Source organism: Pantherophis guttatus, chromosome 2 (assembly GCF_059756535.1).
Source record: "Pantherophis guttatus breed Tessera chromosome 2, ASM5975653v1, whole genome shotgun sequence".
Lineage (NCBI taxonomy): Eukaryota > Metazoa > Chordata > Lepidosauria > Squamata > Colubridae > Pantherophis > Pantherophis guttatus.
In genome coordinates, this window is record NC_142064.1 from 94,881,015 (window position 1) to 94,905,335 (window position 24,321).

At 38.3% G+C, this 24,321-nt stretch overlaps 1 protein-coding gene across 3 annotated transcripts in view; it reads left to right on the plus strand.

Moving 5' to 3' along the window:
- The first annotated feature begins 351 nt into the window (after positions 1 to 351).
- LOC117661664 (protein regulator of cytokinesis 1-like) overlaps positions 352 to 24,321 on the plus strand; it is a 28,264-nt gene continuing 4,294 nt past the window's right edge. Inside the window, exons 1-13 of one of the 3 annotated variants that reach the window (XM_034410727.3) lie at positions 352 to 680; positions 2,111 to 2,243; positions 4,767 to 4,889; positions 7,210 to 7,443; positions 10,979 to 11,155; positions 12,050 to 12,202; positions 12,311 to 12,458; positions 12,975 to 13,111; positions 14,609 to 14,704; positions 15,200 to 15,340; positions 15,834 to 15,923; positions 16,543 to 16,635; positions 20,717 to 20,818. In XM_034410727.3, the coding sequence (XP_034266618.2) occupies positions 649 to 680; positions 2,111 to 2,243; positions 4,767 to 4,889; positions 7,210 to 7,443; positions 10,979 to 11,155; positions 12,050 to 12,202; positions 12,311 to 12,458; positions 12,975 to 13,111; positions 14,609 to 14,704; positions 15,200 to 15,340; positions 15,834 to 15,923; positions 16,543 to 16,635; positions 20,717 to 20,818 (1,659 nt within the window). In that variant the 5' untranslated portion in view covers positions 352 to 648. The remainder of the gene's footprint in view (positions 681 to 2,110; positions 2,244 to 4,766; positions 4,890 to 7,209; positions 7,444 to 10,978; positions 11,156 to 12,049; positions 12,203 to 12,310; positions 12,459 to 12,974; positions 13,112 to 14,608; positions 14,705 to 15,199; positions 15,341 to 15,833; positions 15,924 to 16,542; positions 16,636 to 20,716; positions 20,819 to 24,321) is intronic. The other 2 variants (XM_034410729.3, XM_034410730.3) reach the window with 2 other exon arrangements.

Below are 24,321 nucleotides of genomic sequence, written 5' to 3' on the forward strand. Positions count from 1 at the left end.
ATGTCTTATAATCATAATAAGTTTATTTGTCAAGCATATATAAGATAATAGGTAAAAGTATAAACATAATTTGGATACATGAAAAAAGTAAGTAAAAAGGAATATTAGGACAGGGACGGTAGGCACGCTGGTCAATGGGATTGGTTGATCCGAAGCAGCCTTCCTGAGTATGTCTTCAGAGAGGCACTGGACTAGCCAAGACCGCAGCTATTCCATACAGCCGAATGAAGTTAAAATGAAATTCTATAAACTTTCCTCAATCCGCCCTTCTTTTTAACTACAGACCTTTCCTTTCTCCTCTGACTTTATTTATTTATTTTTAATTGGCCAAAGGCGTCGCTTCCTTCCTAGCCTGGCGACCAATCATCTCATGCGAAACGCCAACGGTGGAAGTTTCTATTAAAAGCGAGCGAGCTCCACCCCTCATTTTCTTCTCTTCCCGTTTGATTGGCTGCTTCGGCAGTGCCGGAAACAACGCGCCCATGCGATGGACCAATCATAAGGCGCGCCGGGCCAGCCTGGCGTTCGACCAAACTTTTCTTCTTGAGTTTGAATTTTGGCGGCGGCGGCCGCTCGTTTGGGTCTTTGTTTGGAATTTATTCCGTTCGGATTTTACTTGCAGCGGTGGCGGCTGCAACGGCCGTCTCTATGTTCCACATGGCGAAACCCCTGCGGGAAAGGTAAGAGGATGGGGGATTTTTCTGAAGCCAGGTTGGTGGGAAGGGAAGGGGCTCCTTTGGGAGTGAGTGGGGGGGACCCCTTTGATGCCGCTCCCCCTTGTAAAAAGCAGCCTGGGAAGCAATGGAAGGTCTGAAGGAGGCTCGATATGTCGCAATAGGGTTTGATATCTTTGGACAGCTAAGCAGTGAAGCTTTGTATTGACTGGGCTTGGTTACAATTCACACCCAAAGACCAGGGCTACGGACTGGGAAATTTAGGGAAAAAAAGAAAAAATGATGGACAGGGAATTTTTTTTTTAAAAGGAGGCAATGGTTAACCACTTATATTTGGCTGCCAAAACAAACAAACAAACAACAAAACACCATGAAGTCCCAGGAGTCAAACTGGATTCCAGGATGTCTTTATCCTGATATATTGATTGTGGATTTTTAAACTACATAAAGTCATCAGATTGCTTTTGGAAACATGTCCGTCCATCTCTTCTTGCATATTATGAGGACGATAATATTAGCTTATTTTACAGGGGTGCGGGCGGGGGAAGGAGTTTCTGAACACTTAAAAGCATTACTGTATGTAATTTATCTTTTGTTATTAAGCATCTGGTGTTTTCCACTGAGATTTATAGTTGAGTGGAAATCTGGGAAATTTTTGTATTCAACTAAACTTGTAGCCTTCTCAATCGCTGAAGGACTTGTATCCTTTTAAACCTCTTTTTGATTAGGTATTACATTTTATTGTAGTTTTGTACCTCTAATAACAGAAGTTTTGGAGAGCCAGTTTGGTATAGGGTTATTGAGCCAGCTGGGTGATTTTGGGCTACAGTAATTATTTTCTCTCAGCCCTAAGGAGGAGGCACTGGCAAACAGTACAAAAAGCTTTGCCAAGAAAACTGCAGGGACTTGTCCAAGCACTTATCAGAAATCAACACTACAAAGGCACAACAAGAGCCCCAAGTCTGAGGGCATGTTATATATTTTTAGAAAAAGAGGGTGCACATGTATACTGACAAAGCTATTCTCTCAAGACCCTGAGATACATGAACAGCATTAAGTTTCTTCTAAAGATTAGGTACTCTGTTTTAGTCATCTCTTAAAAAGTTAGAAGCCAAGTTTGTCCTTGGCTTCTTGTTCTTTCCAGGGTGCCCAGATCACTTCATGGTCACCAGATCAGAGATGAAGTTCATTCTTTGACATTTTTTGTTTAAAAAAAGTATTAGTGTATTACATTGATATACAATATTAATATTAAGGTGATGTAATTGAGAATTCTGATGTAGCGAACAGAACTGAAGAAGCTTCTTGGATGAGAAGCAAAATGTCTTCAAGGAAAAACAAAGTCCAGTTGCCTTTTCACAAAGCACCTTTTGGAGCAAGGAAAATGCTTGCATTAAGTGTCATCCTGGCATTGAAATTACTCTTTTCTTTTTCAGTGAAATTTTGGCTTCTTCCCTGGTTAATAGTGTGAATCAAGCTCTGGGAAGACTACTAGATTTGTGGAATGCGATGGGAATTAACAAAGAGCTGCAGCTTGAACGCATGCAGGCTGCAAAGTCCCACATTGAGGTATGGATCAGGGTGACAGCCTTGAAATGTAAAGTGTCGTATGTGGCATTGGATTGCATGAAACATCCAATACCAATTCCCAGTACCCATTTTGTGGGGAAATTGTATTTTGTTATGTGATGTGATATTGGGCATCAAATTGTGTGATGTGATGTTGGGCAACAAAGCACCAGAGGGCAGGATAAGAAACAATGGTTGGAAACTAATCAGAGAGAGAAGGATTTTTAAGAAGGGATTGACAGTCACTTGTCTGAAATGGTATAAATTCTCTTAATTGAGCAGGGGGCTGGACTAGGAGAACTTCAAAGTCCCTTCCAGATTGTATTCTTCTCTGCTCTTCTCTATTCTCTTCTTCTCTATTCTCTATTCCTATATTTCTATTTCTATATATTTGTTGCTTCATTAGAAATTTTTGTTTCATTGAAATAAAATGGGTTAGGTTACAGGCAGTCTGCCTATGATCAGGATAACTTATGATTATCCCAAAATAACCATTTTAGCACAAGTTTTAAATTTCATTCATTTTCATTTCATTTATTGAATTTCTATACCGCCCTTCTCCCAAAGGACTCAGGGCGGTGTACAGCCATATTAAAACACATATAAACCACAAAATTTAAGAACAATTTAAAAATAAATATATAAAATTTGGCCCACAAAATTTAAAAACTAACAAACACCCAATTTAAAAATCCCTATTAGGCCAGCCCGGCTTGTTGGAACAAAAGAGTCTTCAGAGCACGGCGAAAGGTACGTAGGTCGGGAATCATACGGACCTCTAGGGGCAGATCATTCCAGAGGGTTGGTGCCCCCACAGAGAAGGCTCTCACCCTGGGTGTTGCCAGTCGACATTGTTTGGCCGACGGCACCCTGAGGAGCCCCCCTCTGTGAGAGCGTATTGGCCAGTGGGAGGCTATCAGTGGCAGAAGGTGATTTCGTATATACCCTGGTCCTAAGCCATGGAGCGCTTTAAATGTGGTAACCAACACCTTGAATTGCACCCGGAAAACCACCGGGAGCCAGTGCAGCTCGCGCAGGAGAGGTATTACATGTACAGTAGTTCTGTAAATTTAAAATCCATTTTCAAAATGCTCCTCCCAAAATCCAATATGATTTCACCCCACATACCTGGAAATGTCACAACATTAGTAGAACATGGCAATTGCAGTACTTTGAGGCCTCAAATATATAAAGTTGCTGACTCAGACAAACAACTCATAACAGCTATGAAAAGTATGTGGACAATGCCACATAAAGTTTCTGAAATGTATGACATGCTTGGAGAGCAGACTATTCTGCATAATCCTATCCTTCTAATGATAAAAATTCAGGCTTTTCAGAGATTTTGAAACTAGAAAAGAAAAGCTACTTGATGGGAAGATAAAAGGAAAAAAATATAAGAAATAGAACAGTGCCTGAATTCTTTGAAATACAGCAAACTGGAGTAGGGGCACCTTATCAAATTCTCTACTTTTTTTCTATTCCTTTTTTCGTTGAGAATTTCTGTGCAAAGAAACTCTTTGCAATTTTTATGGAAAACCTGTTTGTAAAGGTTTGATGCTATATTCAAATAAAGATACCCTGTTTCCCCCAAAATAAGACATCCCCTGATAATAAGCCCAATCGGGCTTTTGAGCGCATGGCAATAAGGCCAAGTGCTTATTTCAGGGTTCAAAAAAATATAAGACAGGGTCTTATTTTCGGGGAAACACGGTAGCATTTCTTTTTTGTAAAACCTTGAGGTTTTTGGAGAGGGGGATTATGTTACTCTAAGGTATATTGTGCTTCAAGTAAAATTCACTTGTTTGACTATATTATCCCCTTTGGAAATCTGTGAAAAACATTGACGTGCTTAGGACAGCTACTTAAAAGCCTGGAAAGCTGGCCTTTGAAAGATGCATTTAGTTCATTATATCTCTCTAACCATACAAGAAAGTTTAAAAGCATCTGGAACAGTATGATACTTTTTTCTTCTGCAAAATAAATTGCTCAAGGGAAGAGGTGTTTATCTTTAAAATCAGTCAGTTAATGCAAGTATCAACCTGTCTCTGAGCAACTGCCACTTTAATATAATTTAGATCAAAGTATTATAAATTAAAAGCCTATTTATTAATTACCAGTACTTGGTTTTTCACTTTTTAGTAAGCGGTCATTTTATTTTCCAGATGTATGCTTCTGGTTGCAACATTTGGTTTGTAGCAGGAGAATAGGATCAATTTTGACTATTCTCTGTTTTGTTCTCATGCATCACATTTGTTTTCATTGAAGCCATGTGGGGAATGGCATGAGAGATACAGAGGAAAGCGAGTCAGAAAAACTCTTCATTCCATTCATGAATGAAAGCCTTGATTGACAACAATCTGATACCTTTTTTGACTGCCCCTGGACACATATCAAATCCTGGGCTAATGGACATAGGCTTTATTTTAGCTATGGATTCTGATCAAATAAGCAGTTCAACAGTTAGATTGGTTAGAAAGCTATGCTGACATGTTTTATTGGGGTGGGTGGGTTTCTGGACAGACGCTATTGAACGAAATGATTGATGAAGAGAGACACTTGAAAGAAAAAATAGAAAAAGATATTGAAATTCAGAAAAATCAACTGAATGTACTCCGATATCAACTTGGTCTGGACCCTTACAAGGTAAGTTCTTTTTAGCTGCTAATTGTTCCCAAGAACAGAAAACTAAAGTGATATTAAGCTACTATAAATGACTTTTATTTATAATTTCATCTTAGCACAATTCTGTATATACCCTTTCATTTGTATTTCACTATCTGTGATAGAATAAGTGGAATCTGTGTATTATGAAAAATAGAATTTTATCCAATATATGACACATGATTGAGAATGTCCAGTGTTTGTTTCTAGTAGTTTTGTTGTCCCCAATTCGGGTCTGAGCCTGGTGCCGAGGCCAATGAAGGATGCCAGACATGAGGTGCAGGTTTTGATTGCTTTTTATTGGGGTACCCCAAGGAAAAGGGCTCCTGGCCAAAATGCCAAGAGAGCCAAGAACAAAGGATTAAGAAAGCTTTATACATTTTTACTAAAGAAGTAAAGACAAGGCAGGATAATAAGAGATAAACTTTTTAGTAATAATTCTACAATTTGTTCTATTGGTCTTTAAGTGTCCATATTCCTAAGTCTTGGCTAATGGATGCCCCAGGAGTTACCTAATACATATTTTATTTGCTGCAGGCCATCTCTATTCTTAACTTTTAGCTGAGGTCAGCAAGTTGCCTAACTCTTTGTTATTTTTAACAGCTTTCTAACTACCCAGAATTGTTACAAGCCTTACATCTGCATAATTCTTGAGTAAGCAGTCTTTGTTCTTGTCAGACACATTCCACAATTACAGGCTTCCTGATTTACTTTCAAGTGTGTGTCATGACTTGGCTTTATTTTAAAAGACAGCCCATCAGTTTTGTACTGTAATTTTCTTGGTAGGGGCATCCAAAGTGTGAAATGGAATCTATTGGAAATTAAGTTGGTCTTTATTATAAAGACTTTGCAGAAAATTTAAAAATCACCTGTTCACCCAGCCTGCCTCTTAACCTCCTTAATTTCATATCTTTTTAAAATTGCAATACAAATACAAATTAATATTCAAATTCATGATTTCAGTATTTAATGCTTTTAATGTTTTAGGATTTTTTTAAAAGTTCAGCATTTTCTAAATACTAAATTGCTTTTATTTTTTTAGTGACGAGTATTTAAAAAACAAATAATAGTAAATTAAATTGAATTGAATGCAGCTTGATGACGGACTGAAAATTGTGAAATGGGGACAGGAATTATCTGAGGGATTTCTTACTTTTTGAAGCAAATTGGGGGAAATTGTATATTTCTCAGCAAAGGGAAGAATAATAAGCTTATTTCAGTTGACTGTTCAATTGTTCATTGGCTAAAGAGCTTGTAAACGGTTTCCTATTGTTCTTTACTTCCCTAAAGTAGAGTTCCATGGTAAGCGTGAGGCCTCTTGCATCTCCCAGCACCTCTTTAGCACCAGATATTTCTTGCTCTGTAACTCCTCAGAGATGTTCTGCTATTTGAATAATTTGGGGTGGATGGGTGGGTGGGTTTAGCCTATGCCCTGATTTCATAAACAAGATCAGCAGGCGACATAAAGCAAGCCCCAAAATCACTCTTGTAGGAAGGTAGTTAGCAAAAGTAATTAATAATCATTGCAGCCTCACCTTTGGAATATACACCTAGCTACCTATATTGGGGGAGAAAATACCAAGAACCAAGTTGTAAAATGCCAACATTAGTATAGGGCAATGATAGTGAACCTTTATGGCACCAAGTGCCCAAACTGGAATGCGGGTACATGTGCGCACGCTGGAGCGCTGGAAACTCAAACACCAGCTGGCCGGTGCACGTGCCTGCCAGCTGGTCTTTGAGTTTCTGGCATGTGCATCGGCTAGCTGGACTTCATGTGCACCAGAAACCCAAAGACCAATGGCCGGCGCACGCATGCCTGTTTTTTGGCTGTTATTGGCCATTTTTCAGGCCATTTTTTGCCCAAAAATGGCCTGTTTTTTGGGTCATTTTCTGGTGCTCCGGCACCCGCGAAGACCAGCTGGCCAGAGCACTGGAAACCAGAAGAGCAGCTGGCAACATCGTGCATGCCCACAGAGAGGGTTCTGTATACCACCTCTGGCACACGTGCCATAGGTTTGCCATCACGGGTATAGGGTTACAAATCACCCGTCGGTCTGCTGAAAGAACCATGTTTTAAGGCTTTCCCTTACAACCACAGAATCAAGGCCATGTGGACTTTGTGGGTGGGCTGATATTATTTCACAGTTTGGAGGTAGCCATAGAGAAGGTGTGTCTCCAAGGTCTAATTGTAATGATGGAACATGGAGTCTGTTGTACTAGATCTAGTAAAATAAGCAGACAATTGGATAGAGGTCATTAACAGAAGTGCTAAATATATATATTTGCTGTATAACTACAGGTTGATGATGGGTTAACTATCCTTCAATTAGAGAAGGAATATCGTCTGGCTTTAGATAGTGCTCTTAAAGAAAAACAGGAGAGGCTGGAGAAGTTGACACAGCTACAGCGAGAAGATCAGGCATTATGTACAGAGCTTTGTGTAGCCCCTTACTACATCCCTACTGGCAGTATTCCAAATAGCACAGAGCTGGAAGGAATAAAAGAACATGTAACAGATCTTCTGAAAGTAAAGGTATGTCACTGATTTATATCCTTTCATTAGCAAGTCAGACATTGCAGTAAAAAAAAAAGCTAAATGAACATTCGGCTTTCTTGAGTGAAAAAAAATGAGCCTTATGAGATCTCTCTGTTCTGCATCCCATCTTCCACGAAAATCCTATAAAGTTTGCTGCCGGAAGATACACTTTGACTTTCATCCAGACGTTCGCAAAGAATTAAGAATGAAATGGACAAATATGCACAGATTCTATTTTATGATTGATGGGAAGTCAACTAATATCCTCTTGTTACCCCTCTTGTGGGGACAGTTTTCCTGAATAGGTTCCAGATGGAGCTTGGGCCAATCCCCGAGGTTCTGGCTCACGCCTCGGTTGGATACCTAGTGGCCGCCTGGGATAGGGTGGCCGCTGGAGCTCTGGATCGAGTCGTGCCTTTGCGGCCTCTGACCCGGCGCTGATCTCACCTGGCTCCTTGGTTTACTGAGGAGCTGAGGGAGATGAAGCGCCAGAAAAGACGCCTAGAGAGTAGTTGGAGGGCCAGTCGTACTGAATCTGACCGGACACTGGTAAGATCTCATATTAAGAATTACCTAGTGGCGATAAAAGCAGCGAAATGCACTTATCTTGCTGCTCTTATTGCGTCATCAGATAACCGCCCGGCCGCCCTGTTTAGGGTGATCCGCTCCCTGCTCCACCAGGAAGCGAGGGAGGACCCCTTAGAGGGAAAAGCCGAGGATTTTGTTTAGTATCTGTATGACAAAATCACTCAGATTCGGGAAGATCTGAACTCCGACTGGGTAGATCCAACGGGGATGACGGAGGCAGGTCCTGAGAATGTTATCTGGGATGAGTTTGATTCTGTGACCCCTGAGGATGTGGACAGGATTCTGGGTAGACTGAACGCGACCACATGTTTGTTGGACCCGTGCCCCTCCTGGTTAGTGCTGGCTTCCCAGGAGGTGACACGAGGCTGACTCCAGGGGATTATAAATGCTTCTTTGGGTGAGGGTGTCTTTCCCGCCGCCTTGAAAGAGGCGGTGGTGAGACCTCTCCTCAAGAAGCCTTCCCTGGACCTGGCAATATTGCCTAATTATCATCCAGTCTCCAACCTTCGCTTTGTGGCGAAGGTTGTTGAGAATGTGGTTGCACGACAGTTTCCCCAGTACCTGGATGAAACGACGTATCTAGATCCGTTCCAGTCGGGTTTCAGACCTGGGTACAGCACGGAAACGGCATTGGTCGCGTTGGTGGATGATCTCTGGAGGGCCCGGGACAGAGGTTGTTCCTCTGTCCTGGTCCTATTAGATCTCTCAGCGGCTTTTGGTACCATCGACCATGGTATCATGCTGCACCGGTTGGAAGAGTTGGGGGTGGGAGGCACCGTACTACGGTGGTTCTCCTCCTTTCTCTCCGACCGGTCGCAGTCTGTGTTGACAGGGGGGCAGAGGTCGACCCCGAGGCTCCTTATATGTGGGGTGCCACAAGGATCGGTCCTCTCCCCCTTTTGTTCAACATTTATGTGAAGCCGCTGGGCGAGATCATCCGTGATTTCGGGGTGGAGTACCATCAGTATGCTGACGACACCCAGCTGTACATCTCCACCCCAGACCACCCCAACGATGCCCTTGAAGTGATGTCCCGGTGTCTGGAGGCCGTACGGATCTGGATGGGGAGAAACAGGCTCAGGCTCAACCCATCCAAGACCGAGTGGCTGTGGTTTCCGACGTCCCGATATAGTCAGCTGGTGCCATCGCTGACTATTGGGGGCGAAGCATTGGCCCCCACGGAGAGGGCTCGCAACTTGGGTGTCCTCCTGGATTCACAGCTGTCTTTAGAAGAGCACTTGACGGCCGTGACCGGGAAGATTTTTCATCAGGTTTGCCTGATCCGCCAGTTGCGTCCCTTTCTGTATCGGGACTCGTTACGCACGGTCACTCATGCCCTCGTCACCTCCCGTCTGGACTATTGTAACGCTCTCTACATGGGGCTCCCCTTGAGGAGCACTCGGAGGCTCCAACTGGCGCAGAGTGCGGCCGCGTGGGTGGTGATGGGAGCAACATGGCGCTCCCATGTAACGCCTCTCCTGCGCGAGCTTCACTGGCTCCCGGTGGTCTTCCAAGTGCACTTCAAGGTTTTGGTTATCACCTTCAGAGCGCTCCATGGCTTAGGACCTGGCTATTTGCGGGACCGCCTGCAACCACCAATAGCCTTCCACCGACCAGTACGCTCCCATAGAGAGGGGCTCCTCCGGGTGCCGTCGGCCAAACAATGTTGACTGGCGGCCCCCAGGGGGAGAGCCTTCTCTGTGAGGCACCTACTATCTGGAACGAGCTCCCCCCGGAGATATGGAAGATTCCAGATCTACGTACCTTCCGTCGCGTGCTTAAGACATTCCTATTTCATCAAGCTGGCCTGACCTAAACTTTTCCTCTTTTAAATGGGAATTTTAAATTTGGTTTTAAATTATTGGGGTTTTAAAATGGTTCAGCCAAATGTATTTAATTTGTTTTATCGCTATTTTAAATTTTGTATCTATATGTTTTATTTTATGGCTGTTCACCGCCCTGAGTCCTTCAGGAGTAGGGCGGTATACAAATTTAATAAAATGAAAATGAAATGAAATAAATGTCTTCAGGGTGGTAGCTCCCTAAGTTAAAGGTAAAGGTTCCCCTTGCACATATGTTCCTGACTCTGGGGGGTGGGGGTGCACATCTCCGTTTCAAAGCCGAAGAGCCAGTGCTGTCTGAAGACATCTCCATGGTCATGTGGCCGGCAAGACTAAACACCAAAGGCACACGGAACACTGTTGCCTTCCCACCAAAGGTGGTCCCTATTTTTCTACTTGCATTTTTTATGTGCTTTTGAACTGCTAGGTTGGCAGAAGCTGGGACAAGTAACGGGAGCTCACCCCATTACGTGGCACTAAGGATTCGAACCGCTGAACTGCCGACCTTTCGATCGACAAGCTCAGCATCTTAGCCACTGAGCCGCCGTGTACCTATTCGGTAGCCACCTAGCTGGACTATAAGTGATATATTTATCAAATTTATATGGCAGCCCATCCCACACAGCTGGGCAGCTTACAATAAAACCAACAGTTGAAACAGTATACAAAAACCAAGTAAAACAAATATAAATAGTGATGACAGAATACATATTATGCATGATGCAGCCAATGCATGGAGTCAGTGTTGGCACGAGATCCCCAAGTTTGTTGAACAGCCATGTTTTAAGGAGACTGTCTATCTTCCATGGTATTCCATGGCCTGGCTTATATGAGCCAACAGGACTGGCATGCTCCAGGCCCTTTTAATCAATCAATCAAATTATCTTTTAAAAGCCAGGAAGCGTGTCTTCTCTGCTACAGTCCCTGCCCATCTTGTTCATTCTTGTATTTGATATTTATCATGTTTTTTTTCTTATTAATGCTGTTTTTTATTTCTTTTGTGATATTGCAAATTGGGCAGATTCTAAATTGTATAAAAATTGAATAAAATAAGCTCTTTAATTTGATACGTTTAAACTTATTTGAGTTATTTATTTGAACAGGAACAAAGATTAGAAGAGTTTCATAAACTGAGAAGAGATATCAGAGTATATAGTAAAGAAATTGGGCACACACCCGATGGAACACTGGAAAATAATATGTTATGTGACGATGAAGAAGAAGGATATATTTGTCTTACAAAAAAGTATCTTGAAGATCTCCAACAGCTTATCCATCAGGTTGGGCTTCTTGTGCAAAAGATTCTATTCCTATGAATGAATCGATTACTTGAACTATTAAATCGCAATATTGTTTAAAGTTAAACTGCATAAAAAGCAAGGAAGGCTCCAAAATCTCAACTTTTCTTGGTGCAGATTCATAGCATTTATAGCATGTGAGTTATCTGTCTACTGTACTTTGTAGCATTACAAAACCTAAGGGCCGGTGGTAAGAATGTTAATAAATCAAGTTTTAATTAATTTAATTAATGTTTTCTTTAGTTCAGGCTCATCTTTTAGATCTTAATATCAGCAGCCTTTGCAAATGATTGACAAGGTTAAGATTATGCTTATTAAAAGCTATTTAATAGCATTTTGGTTACTGTGTTGTGCAGTCTTTTACAACTTTTGAACAGGCATGCATGTGTGTATACATACAGAGAAAGAGAGATTACGTTACAGTATCAACCATTATCCTTCACTGGGCAAACGAGCACAGAAACTGAGCCTCTTTTTTCCTATTGACTCCTAAATATATTGACTTACTTAGTCAACCAGGGTTCTATGTTGGATCTGACTTGCTTTTCCCTTTAGGCTACTATTTACAGAGAAATACAGCTCACTTGCCTTAGTTTTTATTTATTTATTTGTACCCCATCTTTATTATTTTTACAAATAACTCAAGGCTGTGAACATATCCAACACATCTGCCTCCTTATGTTTTCCCATCAACAACAACTCTGCAAAGTGAGTTAGGGTGAGAGAGATGACTGGCCCAAAGTCACCCTGCCAACTTTTATGACTAAGGTGGGATTAGAATTCACACTCTAGTGTTTTAACCACTAGACCAAACTCTTAGTTCTCCATTCTTTAGATAACCTTTTTGCATATACTTATTTGAGTGTGCCTCTTTAGTTGCAGAAGAAGAAGGAATTTCTGATGGCCACCAAGGACGTCGTGATGAAACAAGTTCAACTTCTATGGGACAGACTTCAGTGGCCACAAGAAAAGCAAGAACAGTTCACAGAACTGACCAGCCAGTGTTCCATCTCTGAAGCCACGAATATGGTAATAGAAGGGGAATTTTGACGTCTCTCTCCACTACTAACATGAATGTAGTAGGTGAAATATATTTTGTAACCATCACAATTAATGGTTTCATTTTGTTTTCATTAGTGGGAAGAAGAATTACAAACACTGGAAGAAGTGAAGAAGGAGAAAGTTAAAGAAATAATTTTGAAAGTCAGGCAAGATCTTGAGAGCTATTGGCAGAAATGCTTTTATTCCGATGAACAAAAAGCTGAGTTTCAGCCCTTTTATGATGGTAATTCATTGTAGCATATGTTTATAAATTCAAAATGTAATTGTTATTTGCTTTACATATGAGAAGTCCTATGCCTGAAAGTAAATAAGTGCTTTTTGTCGTGCAAAAGAGACGAGAAGGCATATGGAGGCTTGCTTGTGGGCAGGAGCTACAAAGGATGGGTGAAAAAGTAGCGAGAGCAACTTTAAATTTCCTGCTGGCTTCCCCATTGACTTGTGGGAAGTTGGCAGGAAATATATGAAATCATGATGACTGCAGCTAGCTGCAATGGCATAAAGTACCCAGATCACAAATACGTAATGGAATGCTACAGCATCCAAAACTGAGGACTATAAGTCTTCCTATTTCAGAAGCATCATAACTTGGAATGCAACCCAAGAACTATCTGTATTGTTTATTGGAATAGTGGGATAAATGTTTAAAAGTTTTCTGGGTTCAGTCACAATGAATGTGTTTTGTGTCTTTTTTTTTTTTTTTTTTTTGCTATGTTTAATGAAAGCTTTCTGATTTATATAGACAATTTTTCAGAAGAATTGTTGAAACATCACGATGAAGAAGTGTTCAAAATAAAAATGATTTATGAGGAAGCCAAGTGTCTTTATGACAGTGTTCATAAATGGGAGGCCATTCTGGATCGCTTCATTGAATTGGAGGTAGATGCTCTTCAAAGCTTACTGTATTTTTAGTTGCCTGGTAAAATTTATTATTTTTAAATTTTTTACAGCAAATACTATTTTCTGATATGAGTTAAAACAGTATATTTGCCTAGTGCTGGTATTTTCCAGAAGGATTATAATATCTCCCCCTGTTCCCCAGAAAAACAGATTTGGAGAATGCTAACCCAGTAAGCTGAACGAGAAGAAAATTATTTGGTTTTTAAAATGTAGATGCTGGAAAAAGGATGTAGCAACTGCAATGATAAAATTCATGATAAAAAATAATAGGCTTTTTGCCATGATCAATGAAGCTGATTTCAGTATCCGATTATTGATTTTATTCTTTATAACTGCAAATTTTAATAGACTAAGAGAAGAAATCCAATTCTAAATTTCGATCAGAAACCCCGTTTATTTGAGAAATTATCTTAACTGTTAAAATCTGGAAACCTACAGGTTTTTTCCCAGCACTCCTAAAACTGATTCAGGTACAATACAAGCAGTACTATAGGAGAAGAGCAGACAGCCGGGGGACAGGTGTAGTTAAGCACATCATCAGCTTAGAGTCATTACATTCCTATAACAATGTCAGGTGCGAAGACTCAGGACCATCTGTTAGGTTGCAGCATAGAAGAATTGTTCAAATTTATACACAAGAATCTAGTCAACTAAAGTTCAACACTAAATTGGTGCTAGATAAGAGTCAGTGGAATTCAGGAAAGGTTGGACTTGGACCGGTTTTGGGAACGTAGCAACTCTAAGCTAACCTGAAAGTGCTTTTTTTCAAGAGGTAACTGAACTTTCTGGTTTTTCTTTGAAGATGTTTTGCTTCTCATCCAAGAAGCTTTTTCACCTCTGACTGGATGGTGGGGAATGGAAGGATTTATATTCCTTGCAGACAGCTGGTCATTTGCATTCTTTTTGAGGGTCATTGAGGCTACTTGGAGGGTCATCTGAGTAGAGCAAATGGGTGTGGAGCCTTCTTGCAACTGAAAGGACTGATTTGAAGGCTCCATACCCATTTGCACTACTCAGGTGACTCTGAGGACACAGATAAACCTCCAAGTGGCCTCAACAACCCTCAAAAAGAATGTAAATGACCAGCTGTCTGCAAGGAATATAAATCCTTCCATTCCCCACCATCCAGTCAGAGCTGAAGAAGCTTCTTGGATGAGAAGCAAAACGTCTTCAAAGAAAAACCAGAATGTCCAGGTGCCTTTGAAAAAAGCAGCTTTGGGCCAACCATTCTTGGACTTCTTAGACTTGTCTGATTTGTTTTCTTGTTAAATTCATCACTAAAATAAAAGCTACTCTAGCATAAGTTGATGAAGTCAGAAAATTGCATCCAATACATACGCAGTAACCATTATCCTTTGGCTATAGGCCTGAAGGAGGATCCCCCTATGAAAAGGATTGGTAGTGATACTGAAGTTGCTATCAGTAAATACGTGTTTGGTTATTCAGTATATTAATCTATTCAGTATTTGTGTTTAGAAAAAATCAACAGATCCAAGCAGGCTCCTAAACAGGGGAGGTAACCTACTCAAAGATGAACGCGAAAGATCGAAGACTCAAAAACAGTTGTCGAAGGTAACATGCCAGGACAATGTTTTCATAGCTTCTCTTGTTTGTGTATGTGTGTGTTTTGAGATGGGGATAACAGTGGAAGAGCTTAGTGATAGTGAAGCTCCCTAAATAAAAAGACAAACATCAAATGCCGTTAACAGTGCAAGTTAAAAGATAATCATACTGGCTCTTTTATTCTAACTTCATTTTATAAGGCTCTTTGGTAGATTACAAAAACTTCTGTTTATGTAATCCTGTCTATAAATTACTCAAATGGGAAATATATGTTTCTACTGACATACCTCTTAGAATCATTGTGTGTTTTAATAGAATATAGTTAAGGCATAAAAAGTTTTATTCTGAAGTAGCATTATGAAACTGATGTTGGAGTAAGCCTTTTTTATATTTGAAACTTTAATTACTTGGGCACTTGGTTGAATTGGGCAGCTAGAGAAATGGAATAAATAAATAGTTACAAGTGCAGAATAATTAAGGTAGACATTTCTTTTACAAATTTAGTTAGGAGAAGAACTGAAGAAAAAAATTGAAAATTGGGAGCAGGAACATAATTCAGAATTCCTTATTAGAAGCCAGAGGTTTCTTGATTCCATGGCCCATCAGCTGACACATCACAAACTTAAAAAGGATCAACCCAAAACAGTAAGTTGTTATTCATGATTTTGGTGCTTTTATTGTGGAATAAAGCAACTTTCATGCTTGAAGATAGCTCTTTTACTTTTATTTATTTATTTTTTTTAGCTGTAAGCATCACACTATTGAACAAATAATTCTGAAACTTAGGAAAGTGAGTTTTAAAAAAAAACTAATTATACTTTTGCTATCTTTTTATCCTCTTTCTGCATGTTTTCAAATTGCTCAATAGGTGAGTTCAAAGCATGGTTGGCATCTGTTTGCAAATACATTAGGGATTAATTTTGGCTAGATTAATGAGTAATAATCTGAATGTAATTGATTTTTGAAGGAGAATGAAAACACAGAAGGGTCAACATGCTTGTCCATCTTTTAACAATAATGAAAGGGTGGAGGTGATCCTTGCATTTCTATGATGGTCATGGTTGTCTGTATAGATTGGATGTAGATTGATGTAAATGTATCAACATTTACTACCTTAAAATGACTTTTCATGTTTCAGTCAGTGAAGCGGGAGGAATCTGCAACTCCAAAAGGAGCTATGAAAAGAACTGCCTATTTGAATACTCCAACTACAAACAAGATACGCAAAGTAAAATATTTTCTGAATGCTTACTTGGTAACAAATATTCATGCTGTTTGTCCTGTGTATACGTGAGATATGATATAAAAAGTCAGGAATATAATATAATATTGCAGGGTCTATTGTGAAGGGCTGATCTTGAAACTCCTATATCCCAGGAAGCAATTGTTGAGTTTTCTCCTCAGAAAACTCTTTTTATTTTTGTCTTTTTTTCAAGAGCAGGTGAGCAGAGGATCAAGTCAAATGCTAGGCTGAAACAACCCACTATTTTCAGTTTGTAAAGCTGTACTTTACAAAAGTACTCTTGGAAATAAAGATTATGTTTGAAGCTGGCCCTTTGACACCCCTGCTCTAACATAAAAATAAGCTCAGCACCAAGGACTCCACAATCCAGATACAGTTGTTGTCTGTTAAATGGCAGGAAGAGGGTTTTTTTTCTTTTGTTTGTGACTTTTTGTTGTCTTGATCTAGTACAGTAGTCCTGAAAGAGAAGACTCTTAAAGGTATTTTTTAAGTTTGAGATAATTTAAGAATACGTTCTCGGAGATTAGTATTGGGTTTTAAATATGCTGCTTATTGAAATATTCACAAGTTTCTTATTCCTGACTAGAACTATTCTTTTTTTCAGGTAGCCTCAAACCTAAATGTACTTAAAGCATCCAGTTGCAATAACATAGCAACCAATTTTGCTGTTCCTAGTAAACAGTCATTTCAAAGCAAAGTGAGTAAAGCTGATCACATTCCTTTTTAAAACTTGGACTGTTTGTTGAAGGTAATACAATAATGAGTAGCTGTATGTTTGAGTTTGGAGACAGTGCAAATCCGCTTCTAGATCAACCTTGGCTGGGTTTCTGTCATTAAGGGCAAGGCATTTGTGAATCACATGACACGTGGGCCAGCCTGATTTATACTCTTCCCTGATTGTTCTATTACTGGCCGATCTGCTTGGTGTTTGACATCCAGGGAAGTTTCCCCCAGGATTAGAGAGAGGATAACAATGTGTTTGATAGACTACATTTAATACACTGGATTTCATTTGCAAGCTTCGACCTAAGCTCCTGAATCAGTACAGCTTTGAACAAAAAAAAGCAAAAAAACTGGACTTAACTTGAATTGACAAGTGTTAATAATCTTTCCATAAATGCTTATTCAAAACTAATTTCAGTTCTACTAATTTCTTGTTTGTTTGTTTGTTTGTTTTGGATATTAATGGAATGCAAGCTGTGCTTTCTATGTTTGTATGTATAATTAACATCTCTAAATGGTTCTGGCAACATAATTTTTATTGTAAAAATGTATCAGGAAAAATTATTTAGTTTTGCGCTATGTATATGAGGTTAAGATTATTATTATTATTGTTATTTTGAGAAAGAATTTAGTCTTATTTCACCTTGGTAAGCAAATGATTGTGCTGCCCCTTCTAATATTACTTTTCAAAGTTTATTGGATATATAAATATAATCCATATTTACCAATCTATGATTAAATTGTTGGTGCAGGGGTTAGAATGCAGTACTACAGGGTAACTCTGCCCACAGTCTTGAGTTCAATCCTGACGGAGCTCAAGATTGACTCAGACTTCCACCCTTCCAAGGTCGATAAAATGAGTACCCAGACCGTTGCAGGAGCAATACGCTGACATTGTAAACCACATGCTATAAAGCAGGGATCCCCAACCTGTGGGCCACGGCTTCCTATTGGGCCATGAAGGATTTCCAACTGGGCTGTGGAAACGGCCAGCAAGCACGCGTGAGCATCCTCATTTGCACAAACACCAGGCAAGCTCCATTTAAGTGAACGGCAAGCACACTGCTCATGCAAATGGAGCTGCAGGTGTGCAGAACCATCCCCTCCCACTCCCCACCCCCGATCTGCAAAAACTGGGGAACTCTGCTGTAAAGCACTATGGAGCAGTATGTACTGTAAGTCTAAGAGCTATTGTTATTGCTATTTATTTTTGGATATTAAAGGGCTTTCCAAATTTAGCAAAAATGTTTTGACTGATAGTCAATGAAAGCTCGGTGATTGTCTTATTGATCCTAGGAAATACGACATACAGAGTTATGATGAACACTGCAGTGGTCCAGTTTTTGCCTACAAAATATTTTACAGGAAATATTTCATATGAACCATAACAACAAAACTGAAAATATTAAGAAAAGCTCACATTCTTAGCAGCAGGTGTTCAGTTGTTGGATTTATACAAAATTACTTCTATAAAAGTTCATTAGACCTGTAATACTAAATGTTTAGGAGCAAGGCTTTTCAAAGTGTGTGCTGAATGGAATCTTACATTCACATATTTTTAGAAAAGTAACTGACATCAGTATTTTCCCATTTCTGAGAAAGTACTTCTTCATAAAGTAGGCTTGCATAAGATTTGTTGAAAATATTATGTACAATTGAAAAGATTATAAATTTAATACAGTTTTAATTTGCCAGAGAAAGGCCATAGTCTTCTCTGTGGCGGCGCCTACCCTCTGGAACAACCTCCCCCCAGAGATACGTACAATAACAGACCTCCGGATTTTTCGTCGGGCCCTGAAAACCCATTTATTTCAACTAGCTGGGCTGGCTTGAGTTAATTTTAAATTGATTTTAAATTGGGTTGTTTTAATTTACGGCCAAAATATTTAATTTATTTTAATACTGTTTTTAAATTTTGTATGTATTGTTTTTTACTTTGGCTGTTCACCGCCCTGAGTCCTATGTTGGAGAAGGGCGGTATAGAAATTTAAACAAATAATAATAATAAATAAATAATAGTACAGAATGAAGAATATTCATGATGTATTATGACTGTTTATGTAACAAATAGAAGAATGTAAAAAAAAATATCTTCAGCTGGATATATTTAGTTATAGGAAAGTAAATACGTATATAGTTCCAAATATATATATATATATATATATATATATATATATATATATATATATATAGTTATAAGCAAGAAGAATTATGATTTGCTTATTTTATGCAAGGTTAGGGTTAGGTGTTCTTGAAGTTTGAATATATATCTGGAAGTAAGTTCCATTACAGTTCTTTGAATATATATCTGGAAGTAAATTCCATGATAGTGCATTAGATATGACTTATTTTCTCCTTTAGATATGCAGAAAATAATTGTTTCATTAATGAGAGATTGTTACCTTCCTCCCAGAGTATTCTGATTAAAATACTGAATTTAAACAGACAACTCATTCCCCCGAAAGATTATCCAGAAAGCTGTCTCTTTACTAGTATATTCTCTGTGAGTCAAGGATGATCCCATTCATTTTAGATAAATTATTCAGAGAAAATAAAAGGTCTGGTTTACTTTTCAATAAATATTACATAAACCTAACTTTAAAAATACTGTATAAACTTAATTGGATGAGTTACTCTTAATTATGTTTAATAATTGATGACATTCAAGTGATAGCTCAAAAGGCCAATTGAAGCAGACTATTGCTATGGATGCTATTCCTTGTGTTTTTGTTTTTGGTCTCTATTCACTTTTTACCTTTTTTAAAGGTTTTTTTTAACCAGCTAGATGAGATAATAAGTTGCATAATTGCATAATTGTGTGAAACATGAAACATAAAGTCATGGCTCTAGTTATCAAACAAATCTCTCAAGTTATGTTTAACTACATGGACACTTCTAGGAAATGTTTGAAATGTGTTTGAATATTAGTAGCTCAGGCTGGTAGTTAGGCTGTTGGTTTGAACTCCGAGCTTGGCAATTTGGTTGCAAACGTTTCGTCACCATTCGAAGAGACATCGTCAGTGTGCTTTGAATTGTGCTCCTCTGTCAAAACACTGGTCTTTAAATACCTTTTTATGAGATGCAAATTAGTCTGAATGTTCCTTCAGATATTTTTGAATCATGGTCTGATTTTGGACTGTTTGATTGCCTGGCTGTTGTTGCTGGGCTGTAGTTAAGTACCATCTGTTGTGGTGCAGATTAGGATTAGAGTTGTTATCTGGGTGCTTCTGAGTCATGGTCTAATTTCACCTCGTTTGATAGTTTTGAGTGGCTGGCTGTTGTTACTGAGGACCACAATTCAAAACGCACTGACAATGTCTCCTCAAATAGTGAAGAAACGTTTGCAACCAAATTGTCAAGTTTAGAGCTCAAACCAGCAGCCTAACTTCTGGGAAAGTTTCTTAATAAGAATTTGCTAAGATAAGAATTGCCATCTAACAGAATGGCTTTTTTTTCTTGTTTTTTTTATTCTATCTTAGTGGTCTCCCATCCAAATACTAAAATGACCTTTTTTGCTTTCCCTCTGTCCCATCGCTCAAGGCAGGCAGTTTGCCGTGCCCGTGGTTATCTGAAATCATTTCCAATCAAGCTAATAATCTGTTAAACTGTACAGTACAAGATATATTGGGTAGTTTCCCTGTAATGAAAAAGCTAGAGAACAGACACCGGAACAGTGCTGGAATAATGCATGTGCTGTCAAACAAGACTCTTATTCATTGAATGTAAGAAAGGCGGTAAAAGCTAAGATATAAGGCCTAATCAGATATGCTGCTAGAGGGACAACTTGGAACGGTTTCCAAATGGTAAATGGAAAATAGATATAGTTTACCAATAAGATTTCCTGGCAAATAGTGCAAGTAACAAGCAGAGAAATGGAAATATATGAATCTTAAAACTTAATTCTGAACAGGAGTTGTTTTCAGGCTTTTGCTTGATAATGAAATTCACTTTTTAAATTAGGTGCAATTTTTCCTCCTGTTCTATAACAGCTTATTTGCTTGGCTATATTTTATATTTGATGTAACTTGAGACTAGGTGTGTATTACATTTTTCAGACTCCTTCCAAAAGCACACCTCTATATTCCCTGCACCAACCATCATTAGAAGAGTGCAAGAAAAGCAAATCTGCCAGCCAGCCTAGTTATTCAGATTTTCTGGTATGTCTAACTTGTGTTTTCTTATATCATAGATTCATAGGAAATAAGTAGAGCATCTGAAGCAATGTACTAAATATTGGTTTATTAGAGTTTAGTAATGGCATTGATAAGGGCCAGGAGTTTTCTTAAATTACTGGGAGTGGAAATCATCATTGGCTGTGTGAATGTTTTGTATGAAGGGAATGTTAATCTTTATCCTGTCTAGGATTACAGGTAGTCCTTGATTTAACAACAAAGTTCAAAGTTACAATGGCACTGAAAAAAGTGACTTATAACCATTTCCCCCCATTTACGACTGTTGCAGCATCCCCATGGTCATGTGATCAAAATTCAAATGCTTGGCAACTCCTATTTATGATGGTTGCAATGTCCCAGGGTCATATGATCACCTTTTGTGATCTTCTGACAAACAAAATCAATGGGGAAGACAGATTCATTTAACAACCAGGCGACTAACTTAACAACTGCAATGATTCACTTAACAACTGTGGCAAGAAAATGGGCCGAAACTCACTTAACAAATGTCTCACTTAGCAACATAAATTTTGGGATCAGTTGTGGTCGTAAGTTGAGGACTACCTGTTTTTGAAGATTGCTTCATGAATGCTGAGTAACTCAAGACAGAACAAAGGCACCTTCTGGTGGGATTAATTTGTCCAATTCTCACAATTAACATTTTTTTAATCGCACTTGCTCTTCAGATACTTTTTCTTTCTTAAATTCAGGCTTGCCTTAATCCTATATAAACAGCCCCATTTTGTTTATTCTCAGCTCAGTTAAAAATGATATTTTCTGCCCAAATATTTTCTGACCATAGGAAACCTTGATATCGTATTTCTGCTACTAATACCGTCTTTCCCCTCAACCCACAATGTTGATTCTGTGCCCACCTGTAATTTAACAAATTAGTTTTATGAAGCCAAATTTAATTTGTTAACTAAATTTGATTTTGCTTTCTTTTCAAGAAGACTTCATTAGCAACAATGAGCGAATAAATCATTACATTTTTACATAAGTCTTCTAGCTTGGCTTACAAGCCCCTTTCTTTCGTCCCTTTTTTCAAAATAGTAGTTTTGATTAAATCCTATTTCTAACTGCCCCTAAAAAACAAATATGGAAAAAGAGGGCTCATTTAATACTTGTAAAATATTCTCAGTTTCATATATCCCAGTTGGCAATCAAGCTACTCCATGTTGAATTTCTTGCTATGCTACCCCATAAATTTCAAATAGTTTCTTTGAACAGTTCTCCATTCCATCTTATTTTGAAACATGCCCATGCATCTAAGGCAAGGTTATGCACTTTTTTCCCCCTCTGAGGATCATTTTATACCTAGGAGGGTTTCAGCTAATGTGACTTAAAATATCCATCTATTGCTCGTTAAAAATCATGCTTTGGTCTCCCTGGAAAAAGAATCCATCCTAACTAGCTCCAGATGAAAAATGGGCTCTACTCTTTTCCCTGATACTCCCCCCCCCCACCCCCAGAAACTTACTATTTTCTTTTCCTATGGTAAAACTCAATGATCTCCATACTTTTTACCACATTTTTCACCCTAATTTCTTTTGAGATGGGTGGTTTACTCCCTTCACCAGAACCCAAAGCATATATTGTCACCAAGTTGTGCCACAAGTTAAAAGGAAAAGACAACATATGATCATATTAAAGTAAACTAAAAAAAAAAACCATTTGAAAACTGATGACTTCAATCATGCATTGAAGATCCATATATACTCTCTGTTTGTATGGCCTCATAATTGACCAGATGCAAAAGCATGCGGTTAATTTAGTTTCAATTTTACTAAAAGTTAGTAGCTTCTCTTAAAAAAAAAATACTGTTGTAATACATATTTTATGTAAATGTTTATATTATACATTATAGTATAAATATAATGTAACATACTTATACATGTATACATGTATAAGTATGTTACATTAAATATGTATTTTATTTTATTTTATTAATTTATTTAAATATGGCTGTGAAAATATCACAGATTATTCCATACCCCTCACATCCTAGACATAAATTGTTTCAACTTCTACCCTCAAAAAGACACTATAGGGCACTGCATACCAAAACAACTAGACACAAGGACAGTTTTTTCCCCAAGTGCCATGACTCTGCTTAACAACTAATTCCCACAACACTGTCAAATAATTTATTAAGACTGTATTACTATTATTCTTCTTTTCCTTACTTGTATCTATCTCTTCCCACTTATTACTATAACCATGTTGCTTGTATCTTTCAATTATATTGTTTTTACTTGTTTCCTAGTACGATTTGATAGCTTATTAGTAACCTTGACTATCACTAAATGTTGTAGCTTTTTATACTTGATGAATGTATTTTATTCTCCTTATGTACACTGAGAGTATATATACCTAAGACAAATTCCTTGTGTATTCAATCACACTTGGCCAATAAAGAATTCTATTTTATTCTAAGTACACCAATTTACACCAATATAAACGGGGTGCAAAAGATGTCCATTGTGGGGTGGGTGTTACAAAGGCTTAAGCTTATGTAACTAAAACATGGATAACTGAATTTTGATATCATTGCATATAAAAACTAAGGCAAATAACATATTCAAGATCTAAGGATTGGTTAGGATTGATGACAACTGCAGACTGCTCTTTTGATTCAGTTCTATGGTTATAGTTTTTACTATTTTTCTTCTCTTCTCCCTTTTTCATAGCTTTTTTGCACACATACGTCTGTCTACCACTAAAAAAAAAAAAAGACCAAAACTTTCAACCAACCCTCTTCCCCTTGATTACTTTTTTGCTTTTTGTTAGATTACATTATCACATCATAATCTTTTCTCCATTTTCTAAAATAATATAGCATTCAAAATACTGAGGCAATATGATGCGTGTTCACAGTTCATTCACTAATTTTCTAATTTCTGCAGGTAGTCCTCTACTTATGATTGTAATTGACACCACAATTATGGTCATAAGTCGTCGTGGTCATAAGTTGAGGCACCCTCATAAACCTGAGATAATTTTTTGGGACATTTTGTAGCAATCTTTAAATGAACATGGCAGTCATTAAATGAACCCATTCATTTGAAAGGTGTTTTGGGGTTTTTTTTGCCAGAAATATCACAAATTGTCATATGACCATGGAATACCACAACTGGTCATAAAGGTGGCCTCCCCAACATGCGGTTGTGTGATTGCGAGGTGGTGATATGATCATTTCTGACAGCCAGGAGTGCTTAACAAGCTGTAAAGCATCCATTTCATGGCCACTAATAACTTTTAATCATTGTAAAACTGCCAGTCTTTAAGCGATCCCTTTTCTATCCAAATCTAAGATTTTTATTCACCCCAGTGAGCATAGCCAGTGGCTCCCTGTTTCATCAAACCTACAAATTTTCCTAGTTTATCCTACTTAATGATTCAGTTATGTCTTTAATGGTTTATGATTTTTGCTCTTCACTCTCATGATTCTCTGCAGTCTTCATTTTGAACAACTTCTATGAATTATG